This window comes from Dipodomys merriami, unplaced genomic scaffold, assembly GCF_024711535.1.
Source record: "Dipodomys merriami isolate MVZ:Mamm:240054 unplaced genomic scaffold, mDipMer1.0.p SCAF_52, whole genome shotgun sequence".
In the NCBI taxonomy this organism is placed as follows: domain Eukaryota; kingdom Metazoa; phylum Chordata; class Mammalia; order Rodentia; family Heteromyidae; genus Dipodomys; species Dipodomys merriami.
This window is the reverse complement of record NW_027206091.1, coordinates 9,286,061-9,312,683: the sequence shown is the minus strand read 5'-3', so window position 1 is coordinate 9,312,683 and position 26,623 is coordinate 9,286,061. Positions and strand designations below refer to the sequence as shown.

Below are 26,623 nucleotides of genomic sequence, written 5' to 3'. Positions count from 1 at the left end.
TGCAATTTAAAAAAAAATCTTCCTGAGAAAGGAGAAACTACACTTTTCCATATCCCATGACAACAGAAGAGGGCGCTGTTGGACTAAGTGGTCTGTTGGGTGAATCTCAGCCCTTTCTGGGCTGAACCCTAATTTTCACCCTGGTTCCCAAGTCTAAGATCCCTTTTCCCAGGTAGAGACCGTGTAGGAACAACTCTGCTCAGAGGACATCCCATGAGCACAGAAAGAGCCACTGAAGGGAAAAAATAATTCTATTTAGCTCCTTTAGCTCCTTTGCAGGTGACCCCCTAATGAGACTTCATTCTCCCTGGGAGCCCCCTTTTCCTAGAGAAGGACTAACCTTAGCCATCTGCCCATGGCTCATAGCTGCAGTTTCTGGGGATAGGGAGAAACTAAGGGATCATAGCGGGTTGTGGTTGTTCTGGGCCTGTGTTGACATCAAGATTTATTTGTTTTGTCGGTCGTGGGGCTTGAATGCAGAGCCTGATTGCTGTCCTTGAATTATTTTGCTCAAGGCCAGTGCTCTACCACTATAAGCCACAGCTCCACTTCTGGTTTCCTGGTGGTTCAACGGGAGATAAGAGTCTCCTGGACTTTCCTGCCTGGGCTGACTGAACTGTGATCCTCAAATCTCAGCCTACTGAGTAGCTGGGATTACAGGAGTAAGCCACTGGTGCCTGGCTGACATCAGGATGTCATAATGCTTCTCGGAACCCTCTCTGGTACTTGGCAGCCTTTTTCTTGCCCTATTCCCAAAAGCATTCTCTCCAGCCCATTCCATTATCTCCTCCCAGCCTCCCAACCATTCGATTCTACTCAGCTTCTCTACAAAAACCTCACAAATGTCTCCAGAATCCTGGGTCCTCCCATGGAGCCTGAGGGACACAAGAAAGCTCTGTTCCAGAAGGAGCTTGCCTTGTTCATTAATCACCTGCCTGGGAGGGAAACTGAGCTGCTTCTACCTTGAGGATCACTGTTCCTTTCTCTCCCTTCCCCTCCCTTGATGATTCCCCTTAAATTTAGCCTGCTCTGTGGAGTAAGATCTACTCCTATGGTCAGGCAAGGATGCCAAAGTGGCCCTGTGTTCTACAAGGACACAAGTGAACAGAAGGGATGAGGCCTAGATCTATGGTGGGGGGGTGTGTGGGGGAGAGTCAAGAGAGGACCAGTCCACAGCCATGTCTTGCCAGGTCAGTCTAAAGATGTGTGTGGCTGATATTCAAGGCAAAGTGCCCTCTGGAGTTGTATGTTAAGCTGCCTGCCAGTACTTAGGACAGCTCTCAGACCCCAGGGAAGCATAGAGTTTATTTCCTTACTACTTGGCCTCAGAGATAAATAGTTCCCAGACTCCTAGGGTAGCTGGGGAACCCGGAGTGAGAGGGGAAAGAGTGTGTGTGTGTGTGTGTGTGTGTGTGTGTGTGTGTGTGTGTGTGTGTGTGTGTGTGTGTGTGTGTGTGTGTGTGTGTGTGTGTATGTCCCCTAGCTTTTGGTGAGGTTGAGAATCAAAGTCTAGTCCACTAGTCCCCTCTCTCCAGGAATATTAAGAGGGATAGACAATAATCCACCAGTACAAAGTGGAACAAAAACCCCTTCCTCTTTATGGACTGGGAGTTTGCTGGTGCAGGAAGGAAGACTACTGGGGCTACTGTAGGCATGGAGGGTGAGTGAGTTCAGGGATGTAGGGTTTAACTACTCAGCAGGACTCAGCCTTGCTCAGGTGCCACACCCTGGGAGCATTGAGCAAGGGAGATTGAGTCTACTCAATGCCCAACTCCCATTGGCCAGTGTGTCCTTCTCCCTAGAGAACACAACATCCCAGCAGAGAAAGTCATCTGAGACCACTAAAGAGTGGGATCTAGGGCTGGGAATGTGGCTTAGTGGTAGAATGCTTGCCTAGCATGCATGAAATCCCAGGTTCGATTCCTCAGTACCACATACACAGAAAAAGCCAGAAGTGGTGCTGTGGCTCAAGTGATAGAGTGCTAGCCTTGAGTACAGAGAGGCTCAGGGATAGTGCCCAAGCCTTGAGTTCAAAGCCCAGGACTGGCAGAGAAAGAGAGAGAGAGAGACACAGAGAGAGACAGAGACAGAGAGAGACAGAGAGAGATGGAGAGAGACAGAGGGGGAGGGAGGGAGGGAGAGAGAGAGAGAGGGATCTGCTGTCCACTGCTGTCTGAGGTCCGTGTGATATCAGCTCAAACTCTGCTTTCAGTCTTCTAGGGATTTTCCACCTCCATTCATCCATTGGCTGGCTTCTTCACAATTGCTCAATACATAGGAATGCCCAGGAGCCGCAATGTCATGTGATCAGGATTCAAGGGACTTTAATGATCTTTTCTTTTTTTGGGGGGGGGGAGGGTCATGGGGCCTGAACTCAAGGCCTGGGCGCTGTCCCTGAGCCTCATCACTCAAGGCCAGCACTCTACCATGTTGAGCTACAATGCCACTTCTGGTTTTCCGGTGGTTCATTGGAGAAGAGTTTCATGGACTTTCCTGCCAGCACTGGCTTGGAACAATTTTCAGATTTCAGCCTCCTGGGTAGCTAGGATGACAGATGTGAGCCACCAGTGCCTGGAAACTTTAATAACCTTTAGTAGTGTCCAACTGTGGATCTGATAGGGTGGGAGACTTTATACCTGCACTCCTTGGCATTCTCCTTCCTGACGGGGTTTCCTCTGAGAAAAGTTCATGATCAGCTTGATCCTTTTGGTAAGCTCAAGATTCTGGTTATTGAAGATCCACCGGATAGGGATTCTAAAGTCACTAGACAGACAGATCAGGACTACATGCCCCTTTTCTGTGGCTGTAGGCTTTCTGGCTTACGGAGAGGACTGTGCCATTGGCTCTGTGGAGAAACAGAAGAGGAGGGACTGGGAATGGCCCTGAGGCCTGAATCATGGTACATCCTTGCAGATATCAGCCAGTTCTCAGGGCCATTGTGAGCTTGGTGTGGTGGCCACAGGATGGGCCTGACCCTACTCAGAGCATCTGTGTCTTTGTTTAGGTCTCTCTCTCTCTCTCTCTCTCTCTCTCTCTCTCTCTCTCTCTCTCTCTCTCTCTCTCTCTCTCTCTCTCTCTCTCTCTCTCTCTCTCACACACACACACACACACACACACACACACGTACTGGAACTCAGGGCCTGGGAGCTGTCCTTTAGCTTTTCATTTTTTTAAATCAGTCATGGAGCTTAAACTCAGGGCCTCTTCCTGAGCTGTTCAAGACTTGTGCTTGAACTTTGAGCCACTTCTGGTTTTCTGGTAGTTCATTGGAGCGAAGAGTCTCCTGGACTTTCCTGCCTGGGCTGGCTACAAACCACATCCTCTACCATGTGAGCCACAGCTCACTTCTTTTTGCTGCTTAATTGGAGCAAAAGAGGCTCACGGAGTTGTCTACAATCACAACCTTCAGATATCAACCTTTTGAGTAGCTAGGATGAAAGGGACCACTAAGGAACAAACATCTTTTTTCTTACTTATCCCTCTGGGAACACAGACTTCCCTAGGGGCTCTCCATGGTCCCCAGGACAGTGGGATCATGGTCTGTGGGCCATCTGTCTATGCTCTTTAAAAAAAGCCTCAGGGGGTAGACTATGTTCCCTGTGAGTCCTGCTTTCAACGCTCAAACTCCAACAAGACCACATAATGGAGAACACAAGGTAGACTAGGTGCAGGCCCACCATCCTGTGTGTGCAGTGCATCTATACCCCACCTGACACCCAGGGCTCCTGAGCATCACTCACGGTCGGATCAGGGCGATACAGGACAATGTTTCACTCCATAGATCTTCCTTTATAGTTTGGAGAGTGTAGAATCCAGTGTCTTTCTGAGTGATGTTCTGTAACAGCAGAGACCCATCAGGGTACACAATCTCTCTGCGGCCGGATGCAGGTCCTAGGGTGGTGATATTCAGCTTGGTCACGTATGAGGCGATTTCACAGTGGGCAGTGGTCTGCTGTCCTTTGAACCAGCGGAAGGCAAAAAGATTCTGTGGCAGATTGTGGACCTTCAGGAGAATCTCTCTCCCTTCAGCGGCCAGGGGTGGCATGACGTCGATAGTGAACTGGGCAGGGATTGGTGACTTCCAGATGGTTAAAAGGGAGGCTGGGAGGGATAAGAGAGAAATCCATCATTGGTGAGACTGCCATGTTGGATGGAAAATGGAGTCCTGAGTCCAGAGAATATGCCTTCAACTCTCAATTCCCTTCCTTGCTCTGTGTGTGTGTGCGCGCGCGCGCGTGCGTGCTTGCCTGTCTGTCTGTCTGTCTGTCTGTCTGCCTGTCTGTCTGTCTGTCTCTCTGTCTGTCTGTCTGTCTATCTGTCTGTCTCTCTGTCTGTCTCCTACTGGCACTGTCAGCAACATGACTTCCATTTCTTCCCTGCCTGAGAACTTGCCACGCCCTCTCAGTGTGCAGGATTTTTCCCAGAGGGCTTCACGGCTCATCCCTGGCTGCCCTCTCACCCCTGCTCACACTCCGGGTGTCCTGGGGAGACATTTTCTCTGCCCTCCTCCTCTATAGACCCTGGGGCTCCGCTTTCTCCCCTCTCCCTGCTCTGTCCCCTCTGTGACTATTGTCACCTCCTGGCCTCCCCTTCTAGATGCCCTCACAGTTATCTTGCTACCTGCAGGGGTGGAGATCTGTGGGGACAGGGATGCTGTGGTCCCTGTGGTGACCCTTGGCCCAGGCCCAGGCTCAAACACCTATGGATGAATAAAGCACTGTTCCCAGGGCCCTTCACATCCACAGGGTTTATTTGGCAATTTCTGAGGTTGGTGGCTAAGGACATGTTCAAACCCCAGTTGGATTTTTATTTTAATGATCACCCTGACATAAATGTGAACATTGATTTTTCCAAATAATCTTGGCCAGTGATGATGGACTTGAATGGAGAAGAGTTGGGCTTTTCCCTCTTCCTTAAGAATTTTGGTAGGGGACTGGTGGCTATGCCTGTAATCCTACCTATTCAGAAGGCTGAGATCTGAAGATCCCAGTTTGAAGGTAGAGACAGGGCAGAAAAATCTGTGAGAATCTTATCTCCACTAAACCAGCAAAAAGCTGGAAGTGGTGGTTCAAGTAGTAGACATCAACCTTAAGCATAAATGCTGAAACAGAGCCCAGGCTCTGAGTTCAAGCCCCAGTACTGGCACAAAATTAACCTAAAGTATATGCTTCCTGTATGTTTGGGAGAGAAGATATCTGACATCCTCTATTCTTTTTATTATTTTTTTAAATTGGTCTTGGGGCTTGAACTCAAGGCCTGGGTGCTGTCCCTGAGCTTTTTCCGCTTAAGGCTAGTCTACCACTTTGAGCCACAGTGCCACTTCTGGATTTTGAGTGGTACATTGGAGATAAGAGTGTCATCAGCTGGGCACTGGTGGCTCATGTCTGTCATCCTAGCTACTTAGGAGGCTGAGATCTGAGGATCATGGTTCAAAGCTAGCCAGAGCAGGAAAGTCTATGAGACTCTTATATCCAAAACACCACCAGAAAACTGGAAGTGGTACTGTTGCACAAGTGGTAGAATGCTTGCCTTGAGCTGAAGAACTGAGGGATAGCATCCAGGCCGAGTTCAAACCTACAACCAACAGCAACAACAACAAAAAGAGTGTCATGGACTTTCCTTTCTAGGCTGGCTTTGAATCCTGATCCTCAGATCTCAGTCTTCTGGATAGCTGGGATTACAGGCCTGAGCCACCAGTGCCCAGCTGCAGCCTTTATTCTTACATGACCCACAAGACAATACTCCGGGCATGATTCTTTCTAGAAAAGAGACTATTAAAGAACACCTTCCCCCCCCCATTTTGCCTTCTGAGAAGATAGACCTTCCTAGGAGATCTCAGTGGTCCCCAGAACAGTGGGACCATGGCCTGTGGACTGTCTCTCTGTGTCCTCTGTAACAAGTCTTAGGGAGAGGACTTGGCCACTGTGAATCCTGCCTTCAATGCTCAAACCCCGACAAGACCACAACATGCAGATAGACTTGATATGGGCCCACTGGCCTGTGTGTGCAGTATATCTACTCCACCCAGGACCCAGGGTTCATGAGACTCACTCACGGAATACAAAGATCTCCACAGACACCACCTCAATACTGTTATCCATCAAGAGGATTTGGAAAGTGTAGAATCCAGTGTCGTTCAGAGTTAGGTTCTGCACAAGCAGGGACCCATCGAGGTACATAATCTCTCTGCCACTGTGTGCCGGTCCTTGAAGCTGTCCAATGGTTGGCATAGAGAAATAAATTACTTGACTATCAATCATCTTTTCTCCTTTGAACCAGCAAAAGGCTAGAATATTCTGTGGCAGATGGTGGACCAGTAGGCGAACATTCTTCCCATCAATAACTTTGGGTGGCACTATTTCAACAGTGGTGTTGGCCAAGGTAGTGTTGTACCAGAAGGTTAACCGAGGGGCTAGGAGGGAGAAGAGAGACACCCATCAAAACTGAGACCTTTGTATCAAATGGAAACTGGAGCCCTGAACCCTGGGAAGGTATCTAAACTGGCATGCCCTGAGGTGTATATGTGTGTGTGTGTGTGCACACGCATGCACATACACATATATACACAAGTCCTGAGGACTGAACCAAGGGCATGGATGCTCTCCATGAACTTTTTTTGTTGGTCACGGGGCTTGTACTCAGGGCTTGGGCGCTGTCCCTGAGCTCTTTTGCTCAAGGCTAGCACTCTACCACTTTTGAGCCACAGCACCACTTCTGGCTTTTTCTGCTTCTGTGGCACTGAGGAATTTAACCCAGGGCTTAATCAATGTTAGGCAAGCACTCTACCCCTAAGCCACATTCCCAGCCTAGAGCATCAATATTGAGTGAAGATGCTAGAGAATAGCGCCCAGGACCTGAGTTCAAGCCCCAGTATCTGCACTGAATCAAAGAAAACTAAACCTCAGGTCTATCTATATATCTAAGATGGTTGAAGATGTGCTAAATTATTGTCTTCCCTTCACTGATACATAAGAAATCTTTTTCTGTATGAAGAGGAAGAAGAAGAAGAAAAAGAAAGAAGGAGGAGGAGGAGGAAGAGGGAGGGGATGAGAAGGAGGAGGAGGAAAAGGAAGGGGAGGAGGAGGAGGAGGAGAGGGAGGGGAGGAGGAGGAGGAGAAAGAGGGAGGGGAGGAAGAGGAGGCAGTCGCAGTACTAGCAGCTGCAGCAGCAGCTGGTCACTGCTGACTCATGCCTGTAATCCTAGCTACTCAGGAGGCTGAGATCTGAGGATCGTGATTCAAAACCAGCCTGGATAGGAGAGTCTGTGAGACTCTTATCTTTAATTAACCACCAGAAAACCAGAAGTGGAGCTGTGACTCAAAAGTGGTAGAGCACTAGCCTTGAGCCAAAGAGCTTAGGGACAGCATCCAGGCCCTGAATTCAAGCCTCATGACTGGCAAAAAGAAAATTAAGGGCTGAGAAGGTGAGTCAGTGGTAGAGTACTTGCCTTGCCTAAGGCCCTGGGTTCAATTCCTTAGTACCACATAAGGAGAAAAAGCCGTAAGTGGTGGTGTGGCTCAAGTGGTAGAGTGGCTAGCCTTGAGCTAAAGAGCTGAGAGACAGTGCCCAGACCCAGAGTTCAAGCCCCATGACCGACAAAAAAAAAAATTAAAAAGAAAAACAAAATATTCTCAGTAAGTCCTGGAGAGTAGATATGGGATAAACAGCCTCCATACTCAATGACCCACAAAACAATACCTGAGGCTCATTTTCTTCTAGAAAAGGGAGACTCTGAGAAGCCTCTGGGAACACAAACCTCCCTAGGGGATCTCTGTGGTCCCCAGGACAGTGGGACTGTGGCCTGTGGTTCGTCCTGGATGTGCAGGGTATCCGCTCCCACTCAGCACCCAAAACTCCTGAGAATCACTCACAGGCCAGGTGGATCTCCACGGACAGAAATTCAGTCTTTACATCTTCCGAGACAATTTCTAGGGTGTAGAAGCCGGTGTCATTCTGAGTGATGTTTTGGAAAAGCAGGGAGCCATCTGGGTACACCCGCTTTTTGCCGCTGTAAGCCGGTCCTGATTTCCATTTTCCAATGGTTAGCAAATACAAGAAAATGCGATTGGATTTATTAGCCTCTTTCCCTCTGAACCAGCGAAAGGCCAGTAAATTCTTTGGTAACTTGTGGACCCGTAAAAGAACATCCTCTCCTTCAAAAACATAGGGGGGCACCAATTCAAAGGCAACGTTGGCAGGGGTGGTCCAGTTGGACAAAGATAGAGGTGAAGCTAAGAAGGAGGAGAAAAACACATCAAGATTGAGACTTTTTTTTTTGTCCAGAGTGGGACCTGAACTCTGGATCTAGGTGCTGTCCCTCAGCTCTTCAGCCCAAGGCTAGTGCTCTACCACTTGAGCCACAGCACCACTTCCAGCTTTTTCTGCTAATGTGGTGCTGAGGAAGCAAACCTAGGGCCTCATGCATGCAATATAAGCACTCTACCACTGAGCTACCTTCCCAGCCCAATATTGAGACTTTTTGTGCGTGCCAGTCCTGGGGCTTGAACTCAGGGCTTCTGGATGCTATCCCTGAGTTTCTTTTGCTCAAAGGCTAGCGCTTGAGTCACACATGACTCCACTTCTGACTTTTGGGTGGTTCATCGGAGAGCAGAGTCTTACAGACTTTCCTTCTCCTGGGCTGGCTTTGAACCACAATCCCCAGATCTCAGCCTCTTGAGTAGCTAGGATGACAGGTGCCACCAGCACCTGGCAATATTGAGACTTTAGTATTGGTTTGGAAAATGGAGTCCTGAGCCCTGAGAGAAAGTTATCTTCATTCCCCTGCTTTGGGGTGTGTGTGTGTGTGTGTGTCTGTGTGTGTGTGTGTGTCTGTGTGTATGTGTCTGTGTGTGTGTGTGTGTGTGTATGTGTGTGTGTGTCTGTCTGTTGATCTGTCTGTCTGTCGGTCTGTTGGTCTGTCTGTCTGTCTCCTACTGGCATTGTCAGCCACATAACCTCCATTCCTCCACTGCCCAATCAACTTGTCACTCCATCTCTGTGTGCAATACTCTTCCCAGAGGGCTTTATGGCTCACCCCTCGCTGCCCTCACACTCAGGGTGTCCTGACGGGATGGGGAGAGCCTTCCCTGACCCCCTCCTCTTGAGACCCTGCCTTCTCACCTGTCCCTGCTGTGTCCCCTCTGTGACTCGTCACCCCCTTCCTCACCTCCCCCAGTGCTCATGTGAGAGTCACTCACAGGACACGAGGAGGAGCACCGACGCCTCTTCGCTCCACAGGTTGTCCTGGATGATCTGCAAAGTGTAGAATCCCATGTCACTCTTTGTGACGGACTGGAACATTAAGGAACCATCGAGGAACAGGATCTGCTGGCCTCGGAAGGCAGGCCCTGCTTTGAAGTATTTCTCTTTGGGCAAATAGAAGAGAATCTGATGTCTGTCCACCGTCTCCTCTCCTTTAAACCAGCGTAAGGCAAACACATTGTGTGGCAGGTTTCGGATCTGTAGGATAACCATGCTTCCTTCTGTAGCCATGCGAGGCACAGGGTGAACGGTGAACGGGGCTGTCCTGGGTGGGTTCCACACAGTTAAAAAGAAGGCTGGGAGGGGCAGAGAGAGAAATCCATCAATGGTAAGACTTGGTATTGGATGGAAGATGGAGCCCGAGAAGGTGTCTTCAATCCCTTGCCTTGAGATGTGTGTATGTGTGTGTGTATCTGTGTCTGTGTGTCTGTGTCTGCGCATGCACGTGCAAGCACAGCTGTCTGTCTGTCTCTTATTAGCTCTGTCGGTAGTACACCTCTATTTCTTCACTGCCCTTGAATGTCCACTGACTTTATTTGGCAATTACTGAGGTTGGTGGTTAAGGATATACATGTTTCCCCCCTGTGTTACTGGGGCTTGAATTCACAGCCTCAGTGCTGTCCTTTAGCTCATTTGCTCAAGGCTTGCATTCTACCACTTGAGCCACAGCTCCACTTCTGGCTTTTTTGGGGGGTGCTTCTTTGGAGATAAAGATTCTCATGGACTTTTCTGCCTGGGCTGGTTTTGAATCATAATCCTCAGATATCTGCCTGTTCAATAGCTAGGATTATAGGCATGAACCACCAGCATCCAGAAACAGACTGGGTTAAAGCTGTAGCTGTGTTTTTTATTGCAAGATTCCTCAGGCATAATTATTGACGATATTTTTCACAATATAATGGCTATTGATGATTAACTTGATTGGGGGAAGAGTTAAGCTTTTCCTATCCCATTAGGATTTCCAGTTTAAGCCAGGCTCTGGTGGCTCACATCTGTAATCTTAGCTACTCAGGACACTGTGTAGTTCAAAGCCAGCCTGAGAAGGAAGGCCTGTGAGACTCTTATCTCCAAGATACCACTAAAAAGATGGAAGTGGAGCTGTGATTCAAGTAGTAGAGTGCTAACCTTGAGCACAAAAGCTCTAGGACAGGACCCAGGTTTGAGGTCAAGCTTCAGGATTGGTACAAAAAGGGGGGGGAGGGGAATTTCAGTGAGAATTTCCAGTGCCGGGCCTCAGTCTCTCCTTATGTCCTGTTACGTTAAGCTCCACATAGAAGCTCTGTGTCTCCTGTCAGCTCTTGCGCTTCACAGGAGACCCCAGCAGATCTTTTTTTTTTTTTTTTTTGGTTGGGCGCTGTCCCTCAGCTCATCAGCTCAAGGCGAGCACTCTACCACTTGAGCCACAGCGCCACTTCTGGTTTTCTGGTGGTTTATTGGAGATAGGAGTCTCACGGTCTCTCCTGCCTGGGCTGGCTTTGAACCGCGATCCTCAGATCTCAGCCTCCTGCGTAGCTAGGATGACAGGCGTGAGCCACCAGTGCCCAACCACCCCAGCGGATCTTTGTGCTCTCCTTCCCCTGACCTCCCTCCCTCCCCCAAGTAAACCCTCCCCTCACCTGTGAGCAGGAGCCCCTGCCAGGGCATGTGTCCTCTGTGGGGAAGGGCTGAATGGGTCTCCACCTCCATGATGATATCTGTTTCCAGTTCTGGCCTCTATGGAGGCGTTCTTTGACTCCAGCCCTGTTCCCAGGCTGGTCAGCTCAGGGGTCAGCTCTGCTGTCCTTCTTCCCTCTGAGCTGGATTTCCTCCCAGCTTCTTTAAGCTCTTCCTGTTATTCTCTTCCCTCTCAGCATTTGAGTAGAATCTGTCAGTCACCAGTGGTGGGCGGGGCAAGTGGTCACCCTACCTAGATGTGGGTATGTGGAGCTGATGGACAGCTAGGAATATACATACCACGGAGCAGGCAGAGGCTGTAGGTACAGCAGTTCTGAGAATCTAGCCTTATACTTTTTATTTTATTTACTCATTCTATTTATTGTGTGTGTGCTAATCCTAAAACGTGAACTCAGGGACTGGGTGCTATCCCTAAGCTCTTCATCTCAAGGCTAGCACTCTACCATTTGAGCTACAGTGCCATTTCTGGTTTTCTCATGGTTTATTGGAGATAAGAGTTTCACAGACTTTCTTGTCCGGGCTGGCTTTGAACCTCGATCCTCAGATCTCAATCTCCTGAGTAGCTAGGATTATAGGCATGAGCCACCGGTGCCTGGTCCATTAATTTATTTTTATAGGTACTTCTTGCTCCAGTCCTGAGACTTAAACTTAATCCTGACACTTTTGCTAGGCCCTTTGGTGTTCTACCACTTGAGCCACAGCTCTACTTGTGGCCTTATTAATTGAGATAAGACTCTCCCAGACTTTTACTTCTTAGGCTGGCTTCAAACCTCTATCCTCAGATCTCGGCTTCCTAGGTAGCTGGTATTACAGGCGTGAGTCACCAGCACCTGGCCTTCATAGAATCTTGCCCTCTTCACTGTTGCTGCCTGAGGCTCCTCAGTTCCGGTCCTGAGGGCCCAGCTGTGGCATCCTCTCATGTCTGAGTGCCTCAGTCCTAACCCAGCTGTTTGTCCCCCTTGTCCTGTGCAGCCCAGTGTGGCTGCCATGTCTCCTGATACCCTCCTGTCTCCAGATGTCCATCGGCTGTTCCCAGCACCCAGCAGGGTGAATGGCAGATGCAGGCAGCGTCTTGATTTCCTGGTCAACTGTGAGGCCAATGTCAGTTCAACATTCAGAACTTTTATTGAGTCAATACAAATCTAGATGTCCTTGGATGTCCAACTCTTGGATGTCCAAGATTTCAGGTCCAGCCACTCCCTCCAAGATGCCATTAAAGGGGGCTGGGAAGGTGGCTTGGTGGTAGAGTGCTTGCCTTGCATGCATGAGGCCCTGGGTTCAATTCCTCAGCAACATATAAGCAGAAAAAGCCGGAAGTGGCGCTGTGGCTCAAGTGGTAGAACGCTCGCCTTGAGCTGAAGAGCTGAGGGACAGTGCCCAGACCTGGAGTTCAGGCCCCATGACTGACAAAAAAAAAAAAAAAGAGAGAGAGAGAGAGGAGTATGGGGCCTGGTATTGGTGGCTCAGGCCTGTAATCCTAGCCACTCAGGAGACTGAGATCTGAGGACTGAGTTTTGAAGCCAGCTCAGGCAGACAAATCAGAGAAACTCTTACATCCTCTTAACAGCCCCCCCCAAAAAACCCCAGAAGTAGAGGTGTAGCTCAACAGGTAGAACACCAGTCTTGAGCAAAAAAGCCAAGCTAGAGCATGAGTACTTGAGTTCAAGTAGAGAGAGAGACTGGGAAGGTAGCTCAGTGGTAGAGTGCTTGCCTAGAATGCACAAGGCCCTGGGTTTGATTCCTTAGTACCACATAAGCAGAAAAAGCGGGAAGGGGCGCTGTGGCTCAAGTGGAAGAAGAGCTGAGGGACAGCGCCCAGGCCCAGAGTTGAAGCCCCTGAGTGACAAACAAAAAAAAAAAGGGGGAACAAAGGTGAAAGAGAAGGAAAGGAGATTTATTACCACACTTGCTACGTGCAGGAATTGGGCAGAGGCTCTTGCAAGATTCCAGTCCTTGCTCACGTACATAAGGGCAGACGTGAGCTTTGGGTTTTCAAAGAGGAAGACTTGGGACTGTGGAGGGGTGGGGTGAGTTTGGTGAGAAATTCAGGGGAAAGTGGTTTGTGGTTTCTCCCAAGTTCCAGATTGCTTGTAGGGGGGACTTGTCAGGATAAGAAAGTCACTGTGGCCTGAGGGGCCTCATCACAAGATCGTGTGACTCTTTACAAGGTATCTAGTCATTGGTTCTGTTATTCTTATAGGGCAGGGTGAGTGGAAAGGTGGCTGCAGGAGAATGTGGCTCAGGGTGAAGAAGTCAGCCACACGGGGGGCTGGAGGCATGGCTCACTTGGTAAAGTGCTGGCCAATGCGGCAAAGTGTTAGGTGCTGGGTTTGAGTCCCAGCCTCCCACCTAAAAAATAATTAATCAGGCTGGGATCCAGTAGCTCTCAACTGTAATCCTAGCTACTCAGGAGGCTGAGATCTGAGAATCGTGATTCAAAGCCAGCCCAGGCAGGAAAGGCTATGAAACTCTTATCTCCAATTAACCACGAGAAAACCAGAGGTCGAGCTATGGCTCAAGTGATAGAGCGCTAGCCTTGAGGTGAAGAGCCGAGGGTCAGTGTTCAGGCCCTGAGTTCAAGCCCCATGACCAACAAAAAATTAATTTAAATGGAATAAAATAAAACAATACTTTAAGCTGGTATCCTGCCATCCTAACTGCTCAGGGGGCTAAGATCTGGGGATTGTGGTTCAAGCCAGCTGAGGCAGGAAAGTCTATGAGACATATCTCCAATAAACCTCCAGAAAATTGGAAGTGGCTCTGTGGCTCAAAGTAGTAGAATGCTAGCCTGAAGCAAAAGAGCTCAGGGATTGGGCCCAGGCCCTGAGTTCAAGCCCCCCCCCCCACAACAACAACAATAACAACAACAACAACAAAGTCAGGCATGCAATGGTGGCCAAGATGCCCAGTGATTATTCTGTCTTTAATTCCTCTTTTCACCAACTGCTAGTGACTCAAGCCTGTAATTGTAGTTATTCAGGAGGTTGAGATTGGAGGATCGTGGTTTGAAGCTGGCCGGGCCAGAAAGACCATGAGCCTCTTTTTTTTTTTTTTTTTTTGTCGGTTGTAGGGCTTGAACTCTGGGCCTGGGCACTGTCCCTCAGCTCTTCAGCTCAAGGCTAGCACTCTACCACTTAAGCACAGCACCACTTTCAGATTTTTTTTTATTGTGAAAATACTGCACAGAGGGCTTATAATTTCATGGACAAGGTAATGAGTACATTTCTTATCAAGTATTGTTGCCTCCTCCTTTGTTTCCCCTTCCCATCCCTTCCTATCTCCCCCCTCCCCCTTCTCACCCTTCCCTCCCTCTCCCCCCCCACCGGCCAAAACTGTAAAGTTTGTTTTTCAACATAACGTCTTGTACATCTCATTGTTCATTGTTGCAATGGGAGCACTTACGGATTTTTCTGCTTATGTGGTGCTGAGGAATTGAACCCAGGGCCTCATGCATGCAAGGCGAGCACTCTACCACTGAGCCACCTTCCCAGCCCCAGTCCATGAGACTTATTTCCAAACCAGAAGTGGAGCTGTGGCTCAAAGTGGTAGAGGGCTAGCCTTGAGTGAAAGAGCTCAGGAGCAGTGCCCAAGCCCTGAGTTCAAGCCCCATAACCGCCCCCCCACCCCCCAAAAAATTCCCCTTTTCCTGGGGCAGGTCCATGTTCACATGTTTTCTGGCATGGTGATACTGATTCGTGGTTTTCTACTTTAGTTCCTTGAATCACATTAATTTTTTTTCTTTTTTCTTTTCTTTTTTTAATTGTGCCAGTCCTGGGGCTTAAGCTCAGGATCTAGGCACCACCCCTCAGCCTTTTCACACAAGGCTGGCCCCATGTTACCACTTGAGCCACGGCTCCACCTCCAGGTTTTTTGATGGTTAATTGAAGATAACAGTCTCATAGATTTTCCTACCTGAGCTGTCTTTGAATGGTGATCCTTAGATCTCAGCCTCCTGAGCAGCTAAGATGACAGACATGAGCCACCAATGCCTGGCAGTTCACAATAGTTTAATAAAATAAGAGAGTCACCACCACCACCACCGTATGACCAAGAGAAACATTTAAGTTAGTGTTTAATAATACAATGGGGAGGGCTGGGAAGGTGGCTCAGTGGTAGAGTGCTTGCCTTGCATGCTCGAGGCCCTGGGTTTGATTCCTCAGCACCACATAAGCAAAAAGAAAAAAGCAGGAAGTGGCGTTGTGGCTCAAGTGCTAGAGCGCTAGCCTTGAGTTGAAGTGAGTTGAAGAGCTGAGGGACAGCGCCCAGGCCCAGAGTTCAGGTCCCATGACCGGACCCAAAAAACAAACAAACAAATAATACAATGGAGGGATAGGTCTTTTTAAAAATTATACAAATACTGGAAATGTAGCTTAGTGGTGGAGTGCTTGCTTCACATGCATGAAGCCCTGGGTTAGATTCCTCAGTACGACATAAACAGGAAAAAGCCAAAAGTAAGCTGGGGTCTGTTGGCTCATGCCTATAATCCTAGCTACTCAGGAGGCTGAGATCTGAGGATCATGGTTCAAAGCCAGCCCGGGCAGGAAAGTCCCTGAGATTCTGATCTCCAATAAACCACTAGAAAACCAGAAGTGGCACTGTAGCTCAAGTGGTAGAATGCTCACCTTGAGCTGAAGAATGCAGGGACAGTGCCCAAGCCCAGAGTTCAAGCCCCACAACTGACAAAAAAAAAATTATATCAAGACTCAGATGTATAACTCTCCTACAAAAAAGGAATTTCAAATCTTTCCTTACATGATAAAAAATAACAACTTATAGTGGATCATAAATCCAATGACAAGATTGAAGTGTAAAAACTCTACAAACAGGGAAGGGACTTGGAATGTGCCTCAGTGGTAGAGTGCTTGCCTAACATGCATGAATCTCTGGGTTCTATTCCTCAGTATCCCATAAACAGAAAAAGCTGGAAGTAGCCCTGTGGCTCAAGTGGTAGAGTGCTAGCCTTGAGCACAGACAGGCTCAGGGACAGTGCTGTGGCTCTGAGTTTAAGCCCCAGGACCAGCAAAAAATAAAAATTAAAAATTAAAAACAATTCTGGTATAGGCAAAGATTTCTTTCCTTCCTTCCTTCCTTCCTTCCTTCCTTCCTTCCTTCCTTCCTTCCTTCCTTTCTCTTTCTTTCTTTCTTCTTCTTTCTTTCTTGTCCTGGAGTTTGAACTCTGGGCCTGGACACTGTCCCTGAGCTCCTTTCCTGCCTCCTTAAAGGCTAGTGTTCAACCATTTGAGCCACTGCTCAAGTGGCTTTTTTTTTATGATTAATTGGAGATAAGAGTCTCATGGACTTTCCTGCCCCAGATGGCTTTGAACTGGGATTTTCAGATCTCAGCCTCCTAAGTAGTTAAGAATTATAGGCGTAGGGGCTGGGAAGGTGGCTCAGTGGTAGAACGCTTGCCTTGCATGCCTGAGGCCCTGGGTTCGATTCCTCAGCACCACATAAGCAAAAAGAAAAAAGCCGGAAGTGGCGCTGTGGCTCAAGTGGTAGAGCGCTAGCCTTGAGCTGAAGAGCTGAGGGACAGCGCCCAGGCCCAGAGTTCAGGCCCCACGACCGGACCCAAAAAAAAAAAAAAAAAAAAGAATTATAGGCGTGAACCACTGGTGCCTTGCTAGCAAAGATTCCTTTTAGACATGGTACAGAAAGAACGAGACAAAAAGATGGGTGAGGATGTTGAAAGGGATGACATGGATCAAGAGTCATTGTATTTATAAGCTGCTTTGTTGAACTACTTTTTTTTTTTTTTGTCGGTCGTGGGACCTGAACTCTGGGCCTGGGTGCTGTCCCTCAGCTCTTCAGCTGTAGACTAGCGCTCTAGCACTTGAGACTCAGCCCCACTTCCGGTTTTTTCTGCTTATGTGGTGCTGAGGAATTGAACCAAGGGCCTTATGCATGCAAGCCAAGCACTCTACCACTGAGCCACCTTCCCAGCCCCTGAACTACTTTTTTATAAAACTGCTCTGTACAACTACTTAAAGATAATAAAAAATAATTTAAAAATTAAAAAAGTAAATAGCATTCAACACATAGGCTACTGAGGAGGGGAAGACTCAGGAGTAATTCTTTTTTTTTGGAGGGAGGGTTGTGGTGGGACTAGAACTCTGTCCCTTAGCTCTTCAGCTCAAGAAAAGAGCTCTACAACTTGAGCCACAACACCACTTCTGGTTGGAGATAAGAGTCTCATGGACTTTCCTGCTGGGCTGGCTTTGAACCATGATCCTCAGATCTCAGCCTCCTGAGTAGCTAGGATTACAGGCATGAGGCACCAGCACCCAGCTCAGGAGTGATTCTTGAGAGTGGAATGTTCTAGAACCTGCTGCTCCTCCCAGGGCTTTTCCCCCTGAAGATGATTAATGAGGATCTGAAGGGTATGAGGGAGTCTGTGGGGCCCAGCGACTCTTCAAGAAGGAGGAGAGGGAATCAGGTACCTTCCCATCCAAGCCGGGGAGTAGGGGGTGGAGGGAGGGGTTAACACCTCAGGGACCAGACACAGGGCAACTTGGAGGGGCTGGGGGTGGTGACAAAGTTTGGCTTAAAGCAACTTGCTGAATGGTCCAGGAAGCAAAGCTTGGATCAGTTTCCCGGAGACCCAGTTGGGGCTCAGGAGGGGGACACTGTGTCCAAGGTAGTGGTCTCTGGGACTGATAGATGTAGTTCCAAAGCCAGGCAGTGGAGCCAGAAGTTACTTGTGAGAAGTTTCCATCACTATGATAGGCAGAGGTAGTATCCTAAGTCTCAGGTGATGATTGGTTAACTGATGTATTGATCATTATTTGAGACTGCTGGTGATCAAGCAGGGACTTGCCTATTCTTATCACAGTGCCATACTCCAGATCCCTGACTTCCAGGATCGGCCCACACCATGCGTCTGGAGCCAGCCCTCATTCTCCACAAGGCCACGCTGGAGGTGCAGCCATCTTCCCTGTGGGAAAGTGCAGTGGACAAGCCATGGCCCTAATGTCCCTCCATGTGTGGAAGACACACAGGGCAGAAGGCATAAGAAGAAACTGATCCTCCCTGTAAGAACTTCCTCCTCTCCTATTTCTTGGGCAGGGGAGGAATGGGTGGCCCTTCCTGCTGTGATAACTGTCTTCTCTGCCTCCCTGCTGCAGAGCCTGGAGATGGGAGGCCTAAGGCGCTGTCCATGGTGCTGACCACCACTCGAAGGAGAACAGCTGGTGCACCAGGCACTCCCAGTTCTTTTATTTCCAACAGTCCAGAAGTATCACCAGCAGAAAGTGGGGAGGTGCTCCAAGGAGCTGGAGGGTGCTATGGATGTCATTGCAGGAAATGACACCAAATTAGGGTGACCACTTCCAGGTGTCAAACTATAGGTGTGTGTGTGTGTGTGTGTGTGTGTGTGTGTGTGTGTGTGTGTGTGTGTGTGTGTGTGTTTGTGTCTTACTGGTTCCAGCAGCATGACCTCCATTTCTTTTTCTTTTTCCAAAAATCTTTTGGCAAAGCGGGCCGCTGGTGGCTCATGCCTGTAATCCTAGCTACTCAGGAGGCTGAGATCTGAGGATCGCGGTTCAAAGCCAGCCAGAGCAGGAGAGACCGTGAGACTCCTATCTCCAATAAACCACCAGAAAACCAGAAGTGGCACTGTAGCTCTAGTGGTAGAGCGCTCACCTTGAGCTGAAGAGCTGAGGGACAGCACCCAGGCCCAGAGTTCAAGCCCCACGACGGACAAAAAAAAAAAAAAATCTTTTGGCAGGGTGCTGGTGGCTCATGCCTGTAATCCTCAGGAGGCTGACATCTGAGGATCACAGTTCAAAACCAGCCCAGGCAGGAAAGTCTGTGAGACTTTTATCTCCAATGAACCATCAGAAAACCAGAAATGGCTCTGTGGCTCAAGTGGTAGAATACTTATCTTGAGCTGAGGAGCTGAGGGACAGTGCCCAGGCCAACAGTTCAAGCCCCAAGACCAACAAAAAAAATCTTTTAGTTGGTTGTAGGGTTTGAACTCAGGGCATAGACACTGTTTGTGAGCTCAAGGCTAGTGCTCTACCACTTGAACTACAGCGTCACTTCCAGTTATCTGGTGGTTCATCGGAGATAAGAGTCTCATGGACTTCCTGCCTGGGCTGCTTTGAACTGAGATCCTCAGATCTCAGCCTCTTGAGTAGCTAGGATGACAGGCATGAGTCACCAGCATGTGGCATGATCTTCAGTTCTTTACTGCCCCTGAACTTGCCACCACCTCTGTGCAACAAACTTCCCAGGGGCTTCATGGCTTACCTTGGTTCACACTTAGGGTATCCTGGGGAGATTTCTTCCCTGACCCCCTCCTCTAGAATCCCTGGGACCACTCTTTCTCACCTCTCCTTACTCTATGCCCTCTGTGGCTCTTGTTGTCCCCTGGCTCTTCTTCTAGATGCCCTCACTGCTCTGTCTTGCTGCCCACTGGGGCAGGAGCTCTGTGGGGGCAGGGATACTGTGTTCCCCATGGTAGCCCCTGGGCCTGAGACAGGCTTAGACACCCACAGAGGAATGAACTGGCATTCTCAGGGCCCTGCATATCCACAGGGTATTTATTTATTTATTTATTTATTTTTGCCAGTTGTGGAACCTGAACTCTGTGCCTGGGCATTGTCCCTCAGCTCTTCAGCTCTACCACTAGAGCCACAGCGCCACTTCCAGCTTTTTCTGCTTTATGTGGTGCTGAGGAATCAAACCCAGGGCCTCATGCATGCAAGGCAAGCGCTCTACCATGGAGAACACCTTCCACAGGGTGTATTTGGCAATTTCTGAGGTTGGTGGCTACAGACACGTTTCAAGCACCAGTTGTATTTTTATTTCATTTACCACCATGACATCAATGTTAACATCACTTTCCAAAATATAGTAGATGGTAATGACTGACTTGAATGCCAAGTGTTGAGCTTTTCCTGGGAATTCCAGCAGGCATGGATGGCTCTCACCTGTAATCCTAGCTAATCAGGAATCTGAGATCAGAGGATTGAAGGTTTGAACACCATGGTGGGCAGAAAAGTCCTTGATATTCTTATCTTTAATTAAACAGCAAAAAGCCAGATGTGGTTGCATAGCTCAACTGGTAGAGCACCAGCCTTGACCTAAAAAGCAAAGGGAGAGTGTAAGGTCCTGAGTTCAAACTCTAGCACTAGCCCAAAACAAACAAAACCCTTCCAGTTTTGGGGGGAGATTAGATGTCCCCACATGCAGCCTCTGTTCTCAATGACCCACAAGACAATACTTGGGGCTCATTTTCTTCTGAAAAAGAAGACTCCAAAAAACATCTTTTCTTCTATTTTTCCCTCTAGGAACACAGGCCTCCCTAGAGGAGGTCGGTGGCCCCCAGGACAGTGGGATCATGGCTTGTGGACCATTCCTCTGTGCTCTCTATAACAAGTCTCATGGGGTAGACTTGGCTCCAGGTGAATCTGGCCTTCAATGGTCAAACCCCAATAAGGCCGTATCATGAAAAAGGGGAAGTAGGCTCAGTGCAGGCCTGCCAACCTGTGTGTGCAGTGCATTCACCCTACTCGGCACCCAGGGCTCATGAAAATCACTCACACTAAAGTGGGATATGCTGAGATTTTCTCTCACACCACAGATCTTCACTTATAGTTTGTAAGGTGTATATTCCTAGGTCCTCCTGAGTGGAATTCTGCAGCAGCAGCGTGCCATTGGGGTACACGATCTCTCTCTGGCTGGATGCAGGTCCTGGTATAGTAACTCCAAGACCTGTCACGTACGAGGCGATTTGCTGGGAGGTGATGGTCTCTTGTCCTTTGAACCACCGGAAGGCTAAAAGATTCTCTGGCAGATTGTGAACCTTCAGGAAAATGTCCGACTCTTTCAAGGGCAGAGCTGGTTCAATGGTGAACTGGGCAGGGATCGGTGTCTTCCAGAGGGTTAAAAGGGAAGCTAAGAGGGAGGAGAGAGAAACCCCATTCATATTGAGACCTTGGTATGGAGGGAAAATGGAGCCCTGAGAATGTGTCCTCAATCTCCTGCCTTGGGGTGTATGTGTCTGTGTATGCATGTATGTGTGTATATATGAACACACATATTCACATGTGCATATATACCATGTATGTGTGTATACATACATATGTGTGTGTTTACATGCCTTGGTGTTCATGCATGCATATATACATGTGTGTATGTGCTCATGCACATACATCTGTTTATGTATGTGTATGCGTACATATATGTATGTGCACATGCACATGTGTGTATGTGTATTATGAATGTGTGTGAATGTTATGTGCACACACATACATACATGTTTGCGTGCATATGTGTGCATATGTGTATTCACATGCATGTGTATGTGTATACATATAATGCAGGTGTGCATGTGCATGTGTGCATATGTTTGTGTGTGTGTGTGTGTGTGTGTGTGTGCATGTATGTGTGAGTGTGTGTCTTAATGGCTCTGCGCAGGCCTCATATCCTGTGTGTGCATTATAGTCAGTCTACCCCGGACCCAGGGCTCATGATAATCACTCACGAAATACAGAGATCTCCACATACACCAAATCAATCCTCTGATCTGTCCGAGTGATTTGGAGGGTATAGAATCCAGTGTCTTTCAGAGTGAGGTTCTGCAATAGCAGGGATCCATCAAAGAACAATTTCTCTCTGCCACTATGTGCTGGTCCTGTCTTAGATGTGCCGACAGTTGGAAAATAGAAGGCTATTTGACGGCTGTCAATGGCTTCTTTTGCCTTGAACCAGTGAAAGGCCATAATGTTCTGTGGCAGATTAAGGACACGGAGAAGAACTTCTTTCCCTTCAATAACTTTGGGTGGCACAGTTTCCACAAAGATGTTGGCAAGGGTGGTGTGGAACTGGACAGCTACCTGTGGGGCTGGGAAGGATAAGAGAGAAACCCATCAATAGTGAGACCTTCACCAGGTTCTGGTGTCTCACATCTGTCATCCTAACTACTCAGGAAGCTGAGATTTGAAGATCTCGGTTCAAAGCCAGCCCAGGCAGGAAAGTCCATGGGACTTTTATCTTCAATTAATCACCAGAAAACTGGAAGTGGTGCCATGGCTAAAGCAATAGAGCACTTGAGCAAAAGAGTACAGGGACAGAGCCCAGGTCCTAAGTCTAAGCTCCAGAACTCACACCAAAGAAAAAGGTGTGTGTGTGGGAAGAACTGAAAAGGAAAGGAAAATAAGAGAAGAAAAGAAAAAGAAAAAAAGGGAAGAAAATACTCTCAGTATTTTGGGGGAGATTAGATGCCCCCACCTGCAGCTTCTATTCTCAAACCCACAAAATTCAGGAGGCTGAGATCTGAGGTTCATGGTTCAAAGCCAGCCTGGGCAGGAAAGTCCATGAGACTCTTATCTCCAATAAACCACCAGAAAATCCGAAGTAGCTCTATAGCTCAAGTGGTAGAGTGCTTGCCTTGAGCTGAAGGGCGGAGGGACAGTGCCCAGGCCCAGAGTTCAAGCCCCATGACTCACACACACACAAAAAAAAGACCCACAAGACAATACTTGGGGCTCATTTTCTTTGGCAAAAGGTGAAAGACATCTTTTCTCCTATTTATCCCTCTGGGAACACAGACATCCCTAGGGGATCTCTGTGGTTTTCCCGGACCAGTGGGATCGTGGCCTGTGGACCATCCCTCTGTCTTCTCTATAACAAGTCTCTGGGAGTAGACCTGGCTCCCGGTGAGTCCTGCCTTCACTGCTCAAACCCCAACAAGGCCACATCATAGAGAATACGAGGTAGACTTGAAGCAGGCCTGCCATCCTGTGTGTGCAGTGCGTTTACCCCACGCAGCACCCAGGGCTCATGGCACCCAGGGAGGGCATCACTCACAGGCCAGGCGGATCTCCATGGACAGCAAGTCAATGTTAGGACCATCCTGTATGATCTGTAGGCTGTAGAGTCCTGTATCTTTCCAAGTGAGGTTTCTCAACAGCAAAGACCCATCGGGGTACAATTTCTCTTTGCCACTGGATGCAGGTCCTTGGTCGAATTGTCTAACATAGGCCAAATAGAAGACAACTACTTGGGTGTGGTCAATCTTGTCTCCTTTGAACCAATAGAAGGCTAACACATTCCTTGGCATGTTGTGGACACGGAGAAGAACATCCTCTCCTTTGAAAACCAAGGGCGGTATCATTTCAACAGTGAGCTTGGCAAGGCCGACCCGCTTCGGGACTGGTGAAAGTAAGGCTAGGAGAGAAGAGAGAAATTCATCATTCATTAGTGAGATTGCTATATCGGATGGAAAATAGAGCTCTGAGCCCTGAGAGAAGTTGTCTTCAATTTCCTGCCATAGTGTGTGTGTGTGTGTGTGTGTGTGTGTGAGAGAGAGAGAGAGAGAGAGAGAGAGAGAGAGAGAGAGAGAGAGAGAGAGAGAGAGAGAGAGAGAGAGAGAGAGAGAGAGAGAGAGAGAGAGAGAGAGAGTCTGTCTCCTATTGGCTCTGCTAGCAACATGACCTCCATTTCTTCACTGCCCCTGAACTTGCCACCCCTTCTGTGTGTGCAGTACTTCTCCCAGAGGGCTTCACGGCTCACCCCTGGCTGCCCTCTCACCCCCTGCTCACACTCGGAGTGTCCTGGGGAGACATTTTCCCTGACCCTCTCCTTTAGATTACCTGGGGCTCCACTTTCTCCCCTCTCCCTGCTGTCTCCTCTGTTGGCTCTTGTTACCCCCTGGCCTCCCATTCTAGATGCTGTGTCTTGCTGCCTGCAGGGGCAGAGATCGGTTGGGACAGGGATGCTGTGGTCTCTGTGGTGGCCCTGGGGCCTGGGATAGGCTCAGACACCCATGGATGAATGAAACACTGTTGCCAGGGCCCCAGTGTCTGCAGGGTTCATTTGGCAAGTTCTGAGGTTAGTGGCTAAGGATATGTTTAAAATCCCAGTTCTATTTTGTTTTGTTAATCTCAAGATTCATCCTGACATAAATATTAACATCCATTTTCAAAATGTCTTGGCCGGTGAACTTGAATGGGGAAGAGTTGAGCTTTTCCTTTCTCCTGACAAACTCCAATGGGGGACTGGTGGCTCACACCTGTCATCCTAGCTACTTAGGGGGCTGAGATCTGAAGATCATGGTTCAAAGCCAGACTGAGCATGAAAGTCCATAAGACTCATCTCCAGTTAATCACCCAAATGCCTAATGTAGAACTGTGGATTAAGTGGTAGAACACTAGCCTTGAGTAAAAAAGCTCAGGGACAGAGCTCAGGCCCTGAGTTCAAGCCTTAGAAGTACTAAAACGAAGCAAAACAAAATGAACACTCTCAGTATTTTCTGGGCAAGTAAGTATCTGACAATCAGCTTCTGTTCTCTATGACCCACAAGACAATACTTGGGACACAATTCCTTTTGGAAAAGGGACCACTAAGGGACATCTTTTCTCCCATTTTGCCTTCTGGGAACTCAGACCCTCTCTAGGACGGTGGGACTGTGGCCTGTGGACCGTCCCTCTGTGCCTTCTGTAACAAGTCTGGGGGGGGGGTGGACTTGGCTCCCAGTAAGTCCTGCCTTCAATACCCAAACCCCAACAAAGCCACATCCTGCAGAATAAGAGGTAGACTCTGTGTAGGCCCGCCAGCCTGTGTGTTCAGTGCATGTACTTCTCCTGGCACCCAGAGCTCATGAGAATCACTCACGGGCTACATGGAGCTCCACAGACACCGTCTGACTCCACAAGTCCTCTTGTATGATTTGTAGGGTGTAGATCCCAGTGTCATTCCAAGTGACATTCTTGAATACCAGGGAGCCATCCCAGAACACGATCTCTCTGCCCGTGTAGGCAGGACCTGTTTTGGATTGTCCATTTGCTGGCAGAAAGAAGACAATGTGATGGCTGTGGATGGTCTCTTCTCCCTTGAACCAGCGAAAGGCAAAAAGATTTGGTGGCAAATGGTGGACACGCAGGAGCACGGTGTCCCCTTCAGCAACAATGGGGGGCACGGTTTCAGCAGTGAGCTGGGCCTTTGTGGGTGCATTCCAGAGGCTTAAAAGTGAGGCTGGGAGGGAAGAAAGAGAAATCCATCAATACTGTGACCAGCCCAGTGCTGATGGCTGTACCTGTAATCCCAGCTAACAGGAGGCTGAGATGTGAGGATCATGGTTTGAAGCCAGCCTGGTTTTAAGGGCTTGAATGCTGTCCCTGAGCTTTATTATTATTTTTTTAAACTCAAGGCTAATGCTCTTTCACTTGAGCCACAGCTCCACTTCTGGCTTTTTTTTTTTTTTTTTTTTGGTAGCTAGTTGGAGATAAGGATCTCACCAATTTTCCTTCCTAGGCTGGCTATGAACCTCCATCCTCACATTTCAGCTGCCTGAGTAGCTAGGATTACAGGAATGAGTCACTGGGGCCCAGCCATGTAAGATATTTATCTCCAATTAACCACTAAAAATAGCAGAAGCAGAGCTATGGCTCAAGTGGCAGTTTGCTAGCCTTGAGCAAAAACAACAAAAAATAACAACAACAGCAAAAGAAAACCCTCAGAGACAGCACCCGGCTCTGAGTTCGAGCCCCAGGATGATCAAAAATAATAAACATTGGGCTGGGAAGGTGGCTCAGAGGTAGAGTGCTTGCCTTGCATGCCTGAGGCCCTGGGTTCGATTCCTCAGCACCACATAAGCAAAAAGAAAAAAGCTGGAAGTGGTGCTGTGGCTCAAGTGGTAGAGCACTAGCCTTGAGCTGAAGAGCTGAGGGGCAATGCCCAGGCCCAGAGTTCAGGCCCCACAACCGGACCCCCCCCCCAAAAAAAAACATACAAATGAAACAAAAGAATAATAACTAACAATAAATAAAGAGAAATTTCAGTTCACTGAGAAGTTCCTATATCTGACTAAGCCCCACTTCCATCTCTCTCTTTGCCAATCCTGGGGCTTGAACTCAGGGCCTGAGTACTGTCCCTGAGTTGCTTTTTGCTCAAAGCTAGTGCTCTACCACTTGAGCTACTGCACTCGGATTATAGGTGTGAGTCACCAGCACCTGGCCTTCATAGAATCTTCCCCTCTTCACTGTTGCTGCCTGAGGCTCCTCAGTTCCGGTCCTGAGGGCCCAGCTGTGGCATCCTCTCATGTCTGATTGTCTCAGTCCTAACCCAGCTGTTTGTCCCCCTTGTCCTGTGCAGCCCAGTGTGGCTGCCATGTCTCCTGATACCCTCCTGTCTCCAGATGTACTTCCAGCTTTTTCTGTGTATGTGGTACTGAGAAATCAAACTCAGGGCTTCATGCATGTGAGGCAAGCTCTCCACCACTGAGGCACATTCCCAGGCCCCCCCCCCACATTTTTGCCCGTCATGGACTTGAACTTTGGGCCTGGCTGCTGTCCCTGAGCTCTTCAATTCAAGGCGAGCACTCTACCACTTGAGCCACAGAGCCATTTCCAGTTTTCTGGTTAATTGGAGATAAAAGGCTCATGGACTTTCCTGCCTAGGCTGGCTTTGAATCGAGATCATCAGATCTCAGCCTCCTGAGTAGCTAGGATTACAGACATGAGCCACCTGTGCCCGGCCGCTGTCTCTCTTTATGTTCTGTTCCCTTAAGCTCCACATAGAAGCTCTGGTCTCTTTTCAGCTGCTGCCCTTCACAGAAGACCCCAGCAGAGCTCTGTGCTCTCTTTCCCCTGCCCTCCCTCCCTCAAGAAATCCTCCCCTCACCTGTGAGCAGAAGCCCCTGCCAGGGTATGTGTCCTCTGTGGGGAAGGGCTGAGTGGGCCTCCAT

At 48.7% G+C, this 26,623-nt stretch overlaps 1 protein-coding gene across 1 annotated transcript; it reads right to left on the bottom strand.

The window, feature by feature from the left end:
- Positions 1-1,055: 1,055 nt before the first annotated feature.
- On the bottom strand, positions 1,056-26,623 carry LOC138811300 (carcinoembryonic antigen-related cell adhesion molecule 3-like). The gene is given in 13 exon segments (XM_069999030.1): positions 1,056-1,086; positions 2,637-2,693; positions 2,695-2,797; positions 2,829-2,845; positions 3,741-4,101; positions 6,056-6,412; positions 7,872-8,231; positions 9,198-9,557; positions 20,512-20,832; positions 21,422-21,781; positions 22,747-23,106; positions 24,553-24,912; positions 26,560-26,623. Coding segments are annotated over 13 exon segments (3,111 nt in total).